Raw genomic sequence first — 15,696 nt, 5'->3', positions numbered from 1 at the left:
AGAAAAACCTTATATAAAAATTAAAACAGACTATTACTGAATTATATACATACCACTAAGCATAGCATACTTTTAAGAGATAAAAATCCCAAGGAAATTATAGTAACTACTTTGTTTAATTCAGAGGGACTAGCTTGAGGAGGGGAGATACAAATTTGTATGTATTGCAGAATTCTGTCTGCATGACCTACTATATAGAGAAATTAAGTACTTAGGTAACAGCTAAAAATATTCCGATATATACACAAGGAGATTTTTGAAAATACTCCAGAAAGAAGGCATAATTTAAAGAAAAAACAAAAACAAAAAACTGTTCACTAAGCTATGAGTCAGTTGGATATGGGAGGAGTAAAGGAACCAGCAGGCTAGGAGGTTCCAGGCAGCCTGCTCACACATCCAGAGCCCTATAGACAAGTCTTACATGAGGAAAGTTAAAAGCATTATACATTTTTAAAATCACATTTTAAATGTCTATACATCTGCGCTTATAATTTTATCTGGAAGATAAAAGGCTATGAGAAGTAAAACATGTTGAGATTGGAACAAATATTAGATAATCCATCATTAATATTTACCTTTCCCTCCAAATTTTTCTTTGAGTTCAAAAAAGATTGAATTTTAAGCTATACAGGAGGATGACTTCTCCATAGCAATTAAACTAGAAAGTAGATTTCTAAACATTACAGTAAAAACAGAGTAATATAAGGAAATAGGAAAGGAACATCATGTGTTTTACATTTTAATAAAATACGTCAAAGATAAAAGTATCTCTCTATATTAAAAAGTCAAAGTTCTAATTCAAGTAACACATACTTGATACTGGGTTATTCTCAAAGCAGATACCATTTTACATGAATGAGCGTGGTTTTTTTCTTCTCATTTGCAAGTCATTTGCCAGAATTTGTTACAGCTTACAATCTTTTAGAAGTTTGTTTGTTTTTTGTTTTTGTTGACATGGAGTGTCGCTATGTCAACAGGCTGGAGTGCAGTGGTGAGATCTCGGCTCACTGCAACCTCCGCCTCCGGGGTTCAAACAATTCTCCTGGCTCAGCCTCCCCGGTAGCTGGGACTACAGGCGCCCACCACCACGCCCAGCTAATTTTTGTATTTTTAGTAGAGATGGGGTTTCAACATTTTGGCCAGGATGGTCCCGATATCCTGACCTCGTGATCCGCCCACCTCGGCCTCCCAAAGTGCTGGGATTACAGGAGTGAGCTACCGCGTCCGGCCTCTTTTAGAAGTTTTGAGATGAAGACTGATATGTAGGCATCAAATCTCCTTAGTAATGTTGTCTGAAAAAAGGATGTCTAGGAAAAGCAGTGCTATAAAGAGAGGAAATACCACTTTTATGTTTTAAAAAAATCAAGCAGAAACTTTTATTTGCCTAATTCCTACTTCATATCGTACTTTGCACTTTCTAGGAAAAAAATCTTTCCACAAAAACATGAAACATTGCTTTTGAAAGACTAGAAGCAACCAACTAAAAATTAAGCGATTGTTGCAAATTAAATCTGTAGTACAGCTGCATCCATTTAAAAAGAGCAGCTGCTGAAGAAATAAAAGTACATTCTCTGCATCAAACTACAAAACATTCAAAAACATAGTGACATTTGATTAAATGGATATTTATTAGAGACAGTTCCATATGGCTTTTACATAGATTCTTTCACATAAACACCAGCTTCTCTTTTTATGTTAGAAGTTGAGAAGTGCTTATCTCTAAAACAGTCAGACATACTTAGTTCCAATTTTGTCCATTGAGAAAAAAACTTTTATTTTAATGTGTATTATAGCTTGGCCAGCTTGATTATGTATAGCTGGGCTTTAATGTTTTGCACTGTTCCACTTTGTGTGCCAGAATCTGCTTCTCTTCATCTGAAACTCTTCTTATTCCTCAACTTGAACGTGATTTTTTTCTTTCCCTACATGTGCCCAAGTAAAACACTGAAGTAAAGCTCATTCAAGAGAAAAGCATACTTACAGAAATGAGGGAATTTCTCTATGCCATGGCCTTCTGGTAAGTTATTCTGGAACAAAAATATTTGTGTTCCTATATGGCTTAGAAACATTCTGCTACATCAGGTTTTTTTTTACAGAAAAAAAAATACATGTGTGCAATGAATACTTTTAGTCACTAAAATACTTTTCATTTCTTAGTTAAATGATCAATTATGTAATCATATGAGTCAAAACAACAGGGAGAAATAATCTTGCGCTTTCTGTACTTGTTAGAGAAAATTACTTGGGGACCTTGTTAAAAATATCTATTTCTCGCTGAGCGTGGTGGCTCACGCCTGTAATCCTAGCACTTTGGGAGGCCGAGGCAGGTGGATCACGAGGTCAGGAGATCGAGACCATCCTGGCTAACACGGTGAAATCCCGTCTCTACAAAAAATACAAAAAATTAGCTGGGCGTGGTGGCGGGCACCTGTAGTCCCAGCTACTCGGGAGGCTGAGGCAGGAAAGTGGCGTGAACACGGGAGGCGGAGCTTGCAGTGAGCCGAGATGGCACCCCTGCATTCCAGCCTGGGTGACAAGAGACTCTGCTCAAAAAAAAAAAAAAAAAATCTATTTCCCAAGTCACTTACATGGAGAATCTGAATAAATTGTTGAAGCCGAAAATCTGTAGAGTTTGGGGGATTTGTGAAGAGATGCTCTAAGCAATAAATGGGATTCGTTTCAATGTTCTTAAAAATATATAAATATTAAAATGCTTCCTTTACTTATTTTTGCTGGCTGTTTCATTGTGTTACTCTATATGTAGCTACCAAAGAGTAGGTCCTATAGTACCCCAGTTATGATTAGGGATTGATCTAATAGGGCAAGAGTCTTCTTATTCAAATGACTAGGACTAGCTAATAACAACAACAACAACGTCAGTAAATACAGTTGAAAGAGCCACATAAAGCAAATAATCATGTTTAATAATTAAATGAGCATATAATAAATATTCAGTTTCAACTTGAAACATTCATTATTCAGACATTCATTCACCAATCTTTCTATGAAGGGCTAAAATCCTGCAAGGTTTAGGTCTCCTACTCTCTATTTCATGTCACCTTTAGAAGAAAGGTAATTTAAACATCTGTAATGCTGCACAGTTACTTGATTACAGTTTTACCCATAGTCCCTAATTATTTCATCTACACCTCAGTTAACATACATGCTGTATCTACTTTCCCTTCATCAAGCCTTTCAAAGAAAGCATTCAATCAAGTTTTCATAGAAACAACAACAATATTTTTGGCTTACATTTCAGTGGTTTATATAATTTTTAATTAAATTATGCAATTACAACACTAAGGAAAAGTGGCATAAACTGGCCAGGTAACCACCACAATTGATGGACATCAGTTGGTATTTTTAACAGAAAGACTCCAGAGCACTGGTTAACTCTAGCAAGTTAGTTAAGGTCAAGTCAATGAAGACAATTTCTCCTACGGTTTCATTTCAGAACCTGAATGGCGTTCTGCCTTCACTGTCAATGCTAGTTTTGTTTGGTTACTTTGAGAGCTTCTCCCACTAGAACTTACCTTTGTGAAAATACAGTGGAAAAAGTTATTCATAAATTTTCCTTTCACACTGCCCTACTATGGTTTTTAAGCTGAATGAATTCACTTCTAGGCAAATCATTACTTTAAGAAAAATGAAAGTTACATAATCCAAAGCAAAGACAGGAGGGAAACTTCTTTCCATGAGATGAAAACAGTCAATAAGTTAAGGAAAATTATTCCTAATAGACTTGCAAATAACCTAGGCATTTCTTCAACAATAAGATCCTCTGTGTGTGTGTTTTGCAAATGCTATATTTTATTTCTTTGAGAAATAACATTTTTAGAAAAAGTAGTTGATCATGTTAAATTATACAATGCTTTGGACACACAGTAGCTTGTCCATAATCAGAAGAATTTTTATATTCTGAATGCTTTACTATGTAAATGATAAAGATGTTAATGGAAATAAGTTTAAAAGCCCTGAATGCAGAGGGCCCCTGCTACATAGCTAAAAAATATATAACCTGGATGATGTTCTATTGTTTTGACTTGGAGTTTTATCCTGTGGTTTTCGTACAATTAACTGTCTTTTGTAGCACTGACACTAACTGCCAAATCCCTCTCATTGGTTGGCCACTGACACATCTCAAAGATACATCAAATACTCAAATTTTGCATGTTCTGACTTCAAAGACAGTAAGGATTTGGCCTCACAGCTATTAAATGAGGCCAGGTAGCAGCAGCAAGAGCTTGATGGACAGATGAGCTCATCTTCACTGCTGGCCCCATAGGGAAAAGAAAATTTTTCTCCAGTGCTTGCTTTTGTCAACAGTGATGAAAAGAACTCAGAAAAAGATGGTTAAATCTTGACAAACTAAGTCTTTTAAATATTTGAGGACTTCAGGCTTAGATCATCCAGCTTCTCAATTTTGCTCTTTTGTATACCTTCCAATTGCTTTGCTATACCAGTCCATTTAAAATCAATTTAAGACTTTGTTGAACAATGTTCAGCTATTAACATCTGAACTTACAGGAGTTCATAAAAGATTTTGAGCAATGAGTGATGATCTTCAAAGCAATGGCGACTGAAGCTGCAGAAGCCTCTTGCCCAAGTGTCCTCAGTGTAATATCACTTTCCAAACACAGTTTCTTCCACACTGCCCCAGGAAAGCATTTTATAAATGTGCTCATGTTTGACCATAAACTCAAAGGAGCAAGATTAAATAAATGATGAACAACCAAAATATTCTTCTGCAGTGAGATTCCTTTTCCTTAATTCCCTTTTAACTCACAAGAAGGGATAGGGACAGTTCTTCAGTTCTGGCCCTCAACAACCAAGACACATGATAAGCTCAAGAGATATACTCAAGGGATAACAGAGAAGAAAACACTGAAAGAAATTTAGGTAAAAAGGTAATACATGAACTTCAGCACTGATCAAGGAGGAGTGGTGTAAAGTCCCCTGGGCTTACTAGTACAATCACGTTATACCCACAAAAAGAGAGCAGTCCATCAGTCCCCACTGGAATGAAACTTTAGCTCTGATGATACCTTGTAGACTACACTACATTTGATACAGCTTATGTACATAAAAATGAATTATTCAGTGTTTTTCAATGTCTATTAACCTTTTAAGGGAATGACTAAAACCTTTTCAACAAGGATGAATATTTAGAAGTATTAGATACCATAACTCAACCATTATTCTTGAGAAATACAGCAACACTACCTGAAAAATCAAAAATGAATTCCAAACTAACTGTCATTTTTCTAAGCAAAAGTAGAGACAAGAAGCCTGGCCATAATAAAACGTGGGTTTTAATAAATGTTGAAAAATGTCACAAAGTATATATTTTAAAATTAGTGTAATTATTTTCTGCTCTTTAATCAGGACAGTGAGAAAAATGCATGAGAAAATTCAGAAGGCTGGTAGACATTTCAACTATCCAAAAATCTAGGCAAAAAATGTGCCAAAATTTTGACCTGGAAATGATTTGAGATTTATAGTCAAAGAGTGACTATTTTACATTAGAATTAATAATGTTGAAATACAGCCCATAAAATATTGACATTGTCCTGACTTAATAAGGATTTTGTAATATTAACACTTGTCCTGATTATGAAAAGGAAAATGTCATTTTAATTATATTTCAAAACAGGTGGACGAAAAGCATTATTTCCTGGAAAAGTTTACATTTACAGTAAACATTTACACCATTACGTTTACAGGCAGTTTTTAATCTTGTTTAATACATCCAATATTTATTGAGTCTTTATTGAATGTCAAGCAGTGTGCTAGGTAGGTACTGAAAATATAAGAAAAACAAAAAGAGTAAGTGTCATCAGGGACTCACTGAAGGCAGGTGCGTATTGCTCAGCCTATTGGCTCTGGATCCAGTACTTATTAATTATATAATATGACTTATGTGTTTCCAGAAGCTCGCTCTAATGAGGGTGTATAAAATGTAAATGGCTGCCTAGGTTATGTATGCCTGATTACAATTGCAGCTATTACAACTATATACTATATCAGTATGTTTATTTCCTCAGTATCCTGTTTTGAATCATTGCTCCTTCCAATCTGGTATGTGGCCTTCAAACATGACTCCCCTACATGGGACAAGCTGTCAATAGGAATAAACCATCCCTATTCCTAAGAACACTTTATAAAAATCTAGATGAAGAAGAATTCCTAAAGCTAATTATCCTTCTCTCACAATTATTATTATAAATACTGTAATTGTTGACAGACTATTTTGGAAGAATATGAGCCTCCTGCAGAAGCTTAAAGCCTTACACATTTTATTTATTTGTTTGAATTAATTACTTGAGGAATGAGTACTTCTGAGATTTCAAGAAGCCAAACTTGTGGCTTCTGGCAGAAGATGCGATCTGGACGGAATGGCTTACTCTGGTGACAAGGAGAAAGGCAAGCTGTTGAAGCAGAAGAATCAAGAGAAGACTTTTCAAGCACCATTCTTTGTTGTTCTAAAGAAAGGCATGGGCTACGAGGCCAGGTGGCTATGGCGTTTTCAAAAAGTCTCACTCTGTTGCTGCTTTAAGGGTCTCACTCTCAAGGCTAACATACTGGATGGCAGAGAAAAAGAAATCTTTCTAGTTTTCTTCGTCTTATACATGATAGTATTCCTTTAAATCAGTAATGTTTTAATTACCTTGAAATATACAAATCCTTCACTCCCTTTTATGTTCAAGGGAAAAGATTTTAGCAGAAATCAAGGTTATTTTTAAAAATCCGTTTATCAAGCCAGATATCGAATTATCCCTTTGACTTATGGCCTTAACATTTTGCATCTTTGCTGGAAGTGCTGTTCTTTATGACTCTACCAAAAAAAAAGTATTTAACAATAGAGCAGGGGTTCATTATTGCTGATCAGCAACTGGAAAGCTAGAGTCCCTTCTTCCTTGCAAACTGCATGATAATTCTCAGGATAATTAGGGGCATAAATTTGCTGGCACATAGTGTTTGTTTTTGCTGTGATATTTTTTAATAGGAAAAAGAAGTATTTATGGTAAAATATTATCTCGTATTTTTCTTTTAGCAGCACCAGATTTCACAGGCAATCTTAGTCAAATGCATAGGATTTCTTTGTTTCAAAAGGTTATATATGCAATGGACACTGAAGCTCTTGAAAACATCACAAACATGTCTTTCCTTTTTTGTACTCTAGCAATAAGAAAGTGCTCCCTGTGCATCTGTTAGAGAAACAGCCTCAAAATATGGCTTAGCAGTGAGTATATAAAAGTAGATAGAATGAGGATTAACCCATCTATACTAAACCACGAAATAGTATTAGTAGTTAACAAGGCAATTCCTCCACGTTCTGTTTTTTAATTCATAACCAACAGTAATCCTGTTAGACCAGACAAATGCTCAGCTGCCACTTTATTGTTAATGACACAAAAGAATATAGGACATTCAGTGATCATATTCTTAATAATTTTCAACGTATACTTTAATAAGCACTGACATTTTCAGCCCACGGATTCAAATCAATTTGATGGAATTTGCCAAGGGTTATAATTTTGTTGTCATATCTTTTTGCTCTTTGGGCAAGGCCTTTCCATCTAAACCCCAGGCGTTGGTTTGAATCCCTGTGGACTCAAGCATATGTTCAAGGGATTCATAGTCTATTCTTCTTGGATAATTTAGATAATCATATGAAACCAGTTCCTCTCCAATGCCAACTGTATTCTCCTGCTGTAGATTTACAGGGTGTATGATGCCACAAGATGGAATAGGCAATAATCAAGACACACTAACCATATGAAATTTTAAGTTCCCATCTTTAAGGCAGAAGTATTGAATTACTTATTTTACTCAGTTATTCGGTTTCTTTAAATGTCCATTGACATTCTCTTATTATTTTTTATATGCCATTCACAGAAGAGTTGACAATCTCTACTTATTAAGATCATAACATCCATCAAATATATCCCGCAAAACTCAAATATCATAAAATCAAATATTATGTAGAACAACATAAATATCTGATGTCTCCTTTTTGCCACTTGGCATAGATATTACCAAGGCATTGATTTTTCCCAGTCTAAGGACATTATAGGTCAATAACTTCGTAACGTTAGTATTTTGTCAATAATAGCAATGCTCTACTCCTGTTTTTCTACATATTGCCACAATCCTCAAAATAAGAATAAAAGCAAGAACAAAATCTTTCTTTTATATCTCAAAAGAAAGGAGAGTAAATTATTTAAAATGCAATGGTTAAAGCAAAGAAATTTAGATAGAGAAAAATGCCTGATTTTAAGCTCCAGGCATAAACTTGTAGCATGAACTACATAACTTGTAGCATGAACTAAAATGCAAACTGAAGCATTTAAACAATTCTTGTGCTTATGGCTTCTCGCCCCCAGTCACTTTCCTCAGGTTTCTACTTGGGTGCTTATCTAGCTTCTGGCATTCTGCACCAAAAGTTCCAAGAATATCTGCCTCTCAGTTTCTTTCTTTCTTAGGGGTACAGCCTGTTTCTTCAGCCCATTTGAATCCCATTTTCTTTCCAGATGCACAAAACAAAACTGAAAGCATTTTCTCTGTTCATTACATACCAAGATTGTGTATGTGTGTATGTGTATGTGTGTGTGTGTGTGTGTGTGTGTGTGTGTGGTGTGTCACCCAGGCTGAAGTGCACTGGCATCATCTCGGCTCACTGCAACCTCTGCCTCCGAGGTTCAATCAATCCTCCTACTTCAGCCTCTCGAGTAGCTGGGACCACAGGCATGTGCCAACATGTCTGGCTAATTTTTGTATTTTTTGGTAGAGATGGGGTTTCACCACATTGGCCAGGCTGGTCTCAAACCCCTGACCTCAAGTGATCTGCTGGCCTCGTCCTCCCAAAGTGCTGGGATGACAGGCATGAGTCACCACCATGCCCACCCCCAAGATTCTTTTAATGAATCATTTAATTAGGCGAAGGGGTTGCAAAAAGCCTCTGTATCTTTTTGTTTTTAAAACGCTTTACTAAGATTATGCCATAGAACAAACTTCACATGAAAAAGCAAGTGTGAGCTAACCGAAGGCAGTAGGCCCAGAGGCTTGGACATGCTACCGATTTTAACATGGGAGGAAAGAGAGGAGCTCAGGAATTTTAAGAGAAGGAACATATACACACACACACACACACACACACATTTTTTCCTCTCCTACATTTGGTATAAGTGATAGATGTTAAGGAAAAAGAAATATTCCCCCATCTTTAAGTGGCAGAAGTATTTGGTCACTCATTTTTGATCAACAGTGACCTAAAGAGACTGCTTACAAAATTGGGCTAATCTGGCCTCTGAAGATTCAACAGTCACAGCACTGTCTCACTACCATCTCCACCAAAATAAAAAAAAAAAGATAAATTTATCTTCTATGTTAGGATGAATAATGGCCCCCAAAGATAGCCACATCCTAATCCCTGAACCTGTCAAAGTTATTTTATAGGGCAAAAGGGAATTTGCGGATGAGACTAAATTAAGGATTTTGAGATAGGGAGATTCCCCCGATTATCTGAATGGAGCCTAAATATAATCCCCAGTGTCCACAGAAGAAAGAAGCAGAGGAAACTTTAAGGACAGCAGCAGTCGAGGCAATGTGAAGATGGAAACAAGATGCTAAACTGCTGCCTTTGAAGATGGAGGAAGAGGCCAGGAGCCAAGGAATGCAAGGAATGAAGCTCTAGAAGCTGGAAAAGGAAAGGAAAATAATTTTCCCCTGGAGTCTCCTGAGAAAGCAAGCCTCTGCTGAAACCTTGATCTTGGCCCAGTGAAACTGACTTCATGCTTATGACCTTCCAGAACTGAAAGAGAATAAATGTGTGTTGTTTTAAGCCACTGAGTTTGCGGTAATTTGTTATAGATGCCAGAGAAGACTAATCCACATACATTAAAATTGAAAGATAATTTTTGCCCTAAAAATCACTTTAAAGAGAGTGAAAATTTGAGAAAAATCCTATGAGAAAACACTCACAATATATCTAGACGACAAAAGACACATATCGAAAATATGTAAAGGAATCTTATGAAATAATACGAAGACAAACCAACAATAATAAAGTGAACAAAAACAAAGGCATTTCAAGAATGACTCCTAAATATATAAAAAGAGCTTCAATATCATTATTCATCATAGACATAAAAATTAAAACCACAGTAAATTTCATTTTACACCCATCATATTTGTCGGTATATAGGACAACTAGAATTCACCCACCCTGCCGGGGAGAGTGTATATTGTTACAATCACTTTGGAGTGTACTTTGATTCTATTTAGGAAAGCTGAACAAGCACATACCATATTTAACCTAACAATTTAACTCCCAGGTATATGCCTTAGAGAAATACTTGTACATGTGCACTAAAAGCCACATATAATTTTATTCATATTGTTGATAATATTCAAAAAAGTATTGAAAACAATCCCAAAACCCATCAATACTAGAATGGATCAATGTTATAGGACCTTCGTATAATGCATTAATATATAGTGGGAAAATGAATGAACTATAATTATACCTATCAACACGGTTGAATCTCAAAAACAATCCTGAATGAAAAAAATGAGTCAAAGAAGAAACACAGTATGATTCTAATGCGTTCAAAAATAGACAAAAATAAACATATATATATATAATTCTATTTTTAAGAGATCCATGCTATGGAATGATTTTCTTAAAACTTATGCTACAGGTTAACCGTATAAGGAAGAGAGAAGTATGGGATCAGGGTAGAGCACTCAGGAAACTGTAGTGACTGATAATGTTTTATTTCTTAAGCTGAATAGTAGAACACTCTGAAAGCAGTAACAGGAAAATGCATCGAGTTGGCTAGTGTTTGTTGAAGACACACTGAATTACTTTATAGGACAACTGAGTAATCCCTTCCTAGTTGTCTCTTCCAATCCAGTCTACCAGGAAACATGTTGAAAATACAGATTCCTGATCTCCAACTCTAATCTACTGAATTAGATTCTCTGGGGCTGGTATTCAAGAATGACGTAGGTCTTGTCAACATACATTCAAATATGACTCGACAAGGGACTGTAAGTTTTAAGAGGGTAGGGAGATACATGTCTCTTTCAGTGTTAAATTTGAGGCTAATATGCACCAATGTTTGCTATTCTTTAAACTGTACCAATATTATATATACTCTTTCATGTGCATAATATTCATAATTCAAAGATTTTATCTAAAACATTCAATGACACAACTCACTAGAAGTAAGAGGAAATCAGATACCATTTCTAAGATCTATCTTACCATTTTAAATGCTCATTATCAATTGTTCAAAAAGCCATGGGTCTTATAACTTACTGCATATAAAATCACATACAATATGTATATATTGAGTATCATTTACAATATGTTAATTCAAACAGATTTAAAAGATTTACCATGTTGGTGAATAAAAATTTCAATGTATTTAAAAAGGTGAATCTGAAAGTATGCATTCTTTAATATCTTTAGACATTTAATGCCTTTAGATATTTAATGCCTTTAGATAATAAGCTGTTTACTTTTCCAACATTTTGCTCTTTAATCCAAGCCAAATTTTAAAATTCCCCAAAATGAGATTAAAAGTTACACATTCCAACACTGAAAAAAATTTCAGAAGAAACCCTGATAAGATTTGAACTGTTCTTTATTTTTTTCTCTGTGTACAGAGTCACTAGCTACTTACTGTTTTTTTCTGAGAAATAGTTCTTAAGATGAGTTGCAGCTGTGATAATGTGGTCATTTAGATTAATAAAACCCCTGAGGGATGACTAGATTCAGAGACAGATTTAACAACTGAAGAGTGTAGGATTTTACATCCAACTAAATAGTTGCACCTTTAGGAAGAAAAACAAAGTGGTATCTCTCTTCAAGTTTCTAGAATCTCCTACTGACTGGGGTTTGCAGTGGGAGGGAAAGGAGGAGCCGATGTTGTAGGAATGTACAAAAGCTAACTCTCCATAAAATTAACTGCCAGGATGCCAACTATCAGACCGTAGAGATTTTCCACAGAAAACACCCTGAAAGAAATAAAAGGAATATGCACGGAGTTGGCTAGAGTTTACTGAAGACAATGGGAATTGCTTTATGGAACAAGTGAGTAATCCCTTCCTGGTTGTCTTTTCCTATCCAGTCTCCTAGGAAACATGTTGAAAATGCAGATCACTGAGCCCCAACTCTGATCCACTGTATCAGATACTCTAGGGTAGTATCCAAAAATGATCTAGGTCATGTCAACATACATTCAAATACAAGACTTTACAAGGAACTATAAGCCTTAAGAGGGTGGGGATGTAGCTGCCTGTTTTGGTATTAAATTCAGAGCCAAAATGCACCAGGATGACCATAGGGTGGCTTACAATCAATGTTCTTTCTGACCAATCGCGTCAATGCCACGCTGGTTAAAAAATATTCTAAATGTTACCATTTCATTTACATCCTGAGTGCCAACACAGTAGCTGGGAGGGATTACAAAAAAGTATTCAATAAATATATTTTGGGACAAAAATCAGAAAGATAACCTTTAGAAAGGCAACATATATCAAATATTGTTTTGGTATAAAATCTAAAACCCATTACATCTTTGAAATGTGGAGTTTTAAATAAATAACACCAATTTGCCCAGAATCCAAACATCCTAGAAAATCAATTTACTTTCTTACTTTTACAGTCCTCATTCTGAGATTTAAAGTACTGGAAAACTTGAGGCAACAGAAAAAAGATGGTTTTTGAAACTATGGATTTGCTGTTCAGAAAATAATAGCAATGGCACTCTGAGATGTAAGGGGAACCCAGAGGGGAAGAGAGAGTATGATTGGACTCCGTATTTCTAGAAACTAGGATTTATGGAGCAGAAGAACAGAGGAAAAGGGATAAATTCAGGCCAGTGGTTCTTCCTTTTGCTTGGCTACCTGTTAGACTCACCTGGGGAGCTCTTTAAAAAACACCAGTACCTGACCTTACCCCGGATTTAATTGATCACGGATGGGGCCTCTCAATCAATCATAGTTAAAAGCTCCAAAGATTTTAATGTGCAGAAAAGGCTGAAAACCACTTGTAGACAAATTCAAAATTCGGTTGCGCTCTACCCTAAGAGTACGTTACAAAATCGTATGGAGATTTTGAAGAGTTCAAATGCTAGGCTGGTCTCCAGAACTGTTGAATCAATCTCCAGGGTAAAACCTGGGAATGGGCATGTCAGCTCAAGCTGTAGTAACAAAATATTGTAGACTGGGTGGCTTAAAACACAGAAATTTATTGTTTCGCAGTTCTGGAGACTTGAAATTCAAGATCTAGGTGGCAGCATGGATGGTGTCTAATGACGGCTTGCTCCTTGGATTACAGACAGACACCTTCTCACTGTGTCCTCACATGTGAGGACATGGAAAGAGAGTTCAAGCTCTCTGGTGTCTCTTCTTATAAACACACTAATCCCATTACGAGGGCCCACTCTCTCGACCTCATCTAAACCTAACTGCCTGCCAAAGGCCCCTTTACCAAATACCATCACATAAGGGATTAGAACTTCAACATATCAATTCGGGTTGGGGGGAAAAGGACGCAATGCAACCCACAGCATTGCACTGTGAAAGTTTTAGAAAGATTTTGATGCCTATTCAAGATTCGTGCATACAGATTCATAATTCCAAGATTATTATTTAAGAAGAAAAGAGATAAACCCCATCTTTACCACCTCCACTTTTACATCCTTACATTGTTTCCTAGTCCTGTCTAAAATACTTCAAGTGGAAAAGTGTTGTAAATTATAACACACTTTCCTGACCATTTGCAAATTTTTATGAGGGGTAATCCAGACTAGCTATTAAAGGATGTAAGCTTTGTAATCAGGTGGTTCTAGGTTCAAACCTCTCATTACAGTGTTCATACTTGAAACCCTGGGACACAACCCCCTTTACAACTAGATGTCCCACTCAGACATCACGAATTCTTACTTCCCTCTTTCCCACTGAACTCAGAGCCTCAGAGTCCCTCTTAATATAGTATTCCACCTCAAGTCAGAACAACATTCAAAATAAAAACTATTTTCCATTCCCACTTAAAAAACTCCTGTTTTGTGCCATCAAGTCCATCAACACAATTATTTCTTTCTTAAGACAAAGTTCTGGTATACTAAAAACCAAAATGACCCTAACAATTAAAATAATGGAGGATACTGAATGATTAGTGTTATGTAAGAGAAAACAATCCGAGTTTTGCTAACACATGTGGCAGGGATAGAAAAAAAAAACAGAAAAAAAAAAGATTAAAATATGATTTCCAAGAAGACTTGGAGATAGAAGTATTAATAAATTCAGAAAACAAGGAGATGCAATTTCCCAGAGTCATTATTGGCAGCGAATGTCATTTAGAGTTTCCTGAAAGTCCATAAAGAACAGTTCTGCCATGGGAATATCTATTTTGTCTGCCTTCATTCTGAACACTGACCTTTAACTTCAGAACTAAAGTGTTATTTACAGTTATAGCACTGTTAGGCTGTGTTAAATAATTTACTGTTTTCATTTCCTAGATAACTTACTATTTCCCTATTCCTCCAACATAATATTCCCTTTCAAATGTCATCAAAAATATATGTTGTACCTAAAAATTTATTATGTTACTCTAGACAGTATGCAATGTCTTTTAAAAACATATAAAGGCACCCATGTTTATTAGAAGGGAGATTCCGGTGTTTTTAAACTGAAACAGGTCCTAAATAATTATTATCGACAACATAGGATTTGAGTTAATGTATTAAATTCAAAGTAGCCAGTTTCTATGCCAAATAAGTACACTGCAGATGTGCATATTTTAGGAAAGTAACTCTGAAGGCAATTTGAAAGACTCATTAGAGAGTGGGAGGCTAGAAAGAGAAGACCCTTTGGGACCATGACAACCATATGAGTGGAGAATGACTAGATGGACTACGACTGCGAGCATAGGGAGGAGTTGACAGACACGAAACTGGCAGGATATTACAACATAATAAAAGTAAGGAATGAAGTTCAGAAGTCAGGCAAAAATGGATCTTGGATGTTTCACCCAAGTAACTAGAAGGGTATTCATTATTACGGTGGCTAGGAAAATTTGAAAAATATCAGTCATTCCGTGTTAAAGAATGGCTCAGAGGTATTTAAGGGTTAAATATGAACAAATATGTCTCAAAATCTGCAAAAATCATATAAAATAATAATGGTAATCATGTGATTTCTGTTCAGCATCTCTGACTCCTTATACCTGATGTTTAGTAATTCTCAAGCATACTATCACTGGATTCTGAAATGAGAGAAGAGGCAGTGAGCTTCAAGGCTTTGGACTTCTCCTCCAGTGCAGTGTGGAATTGTGAGGACTCAGATAATTAGACCACATTAATGATACACTTAGTGACTGAGTGGCAGCCTCACAGTTTGCAAAATAAGCTACTTAGTAAACTCTCCTCTAGAATTATTTAACAAAATAACTCCTGCCAGAAAATATATTTGAAACTTTGAGAGGATGCTTAGTGGCTCTTCCACCCTTTGTGTAGAGAAGTCCTACAAAACCCAATTACAGTGCTTGCCAATCCACTACTAACATCCAGTGAACAAACAATTCTTAAGGACTTGTTTTTAATTTCTCTCAACAGAAGTTAGGTTAAAAGTCACAATAACAACAGTGAAATAATTATCTTAGGTCTGGCATGCTTGGAGCTG

At 35.9% G+C, this 15,696-nt stretch overlaps 1 protein-coding gene across 3 annotated transcripts in view; it reads right to left on the bottom strand.

Moving 5' to 3' along the window:
- The window catches only part of PDE3A (phosphodiesterase 3A), a 316,338-nt gene that overhangs the window by 200,424 nt on the left and 100,218 nt on the right, over positions 1–15,696 (bottom strand). The window contains exon 1 of one of the 3 annotated variants that reach the window (XM_055095464.2): positions 814–15,696. This exon is cut by the window's right edge and continues 18,915 nt beyond it. The exons of the other annotated variants lie outside the window; for them this stretch is intronic. Within the exon in view, the coding sequence (XP_054951439.1) occupies positions 814–846 (33 nt within the window). The 5' untranslated portion in view covers positions 847–15,696. The remainder of the gene's footprint in view (positions 1–813) is intronic. 3 annotated transcript variants of the gene reach the window in all.

This window comes from Pan paniscus, chromosome 10 (genome assembly GCF_029289425.2).
Source record: "Pan paniscus chromosome 10, NHGRI_mPanPan1-v2.0_pri, whole genome shotgun sequence".
NCBI lineage: Eukaryota > Metazoa > Chordata > Mammalia > Primates > Hominidae > Pan > Pan paniscus.
This window is presented reverse-complemented; position numbering and strand designations above follow the sequence as displayed.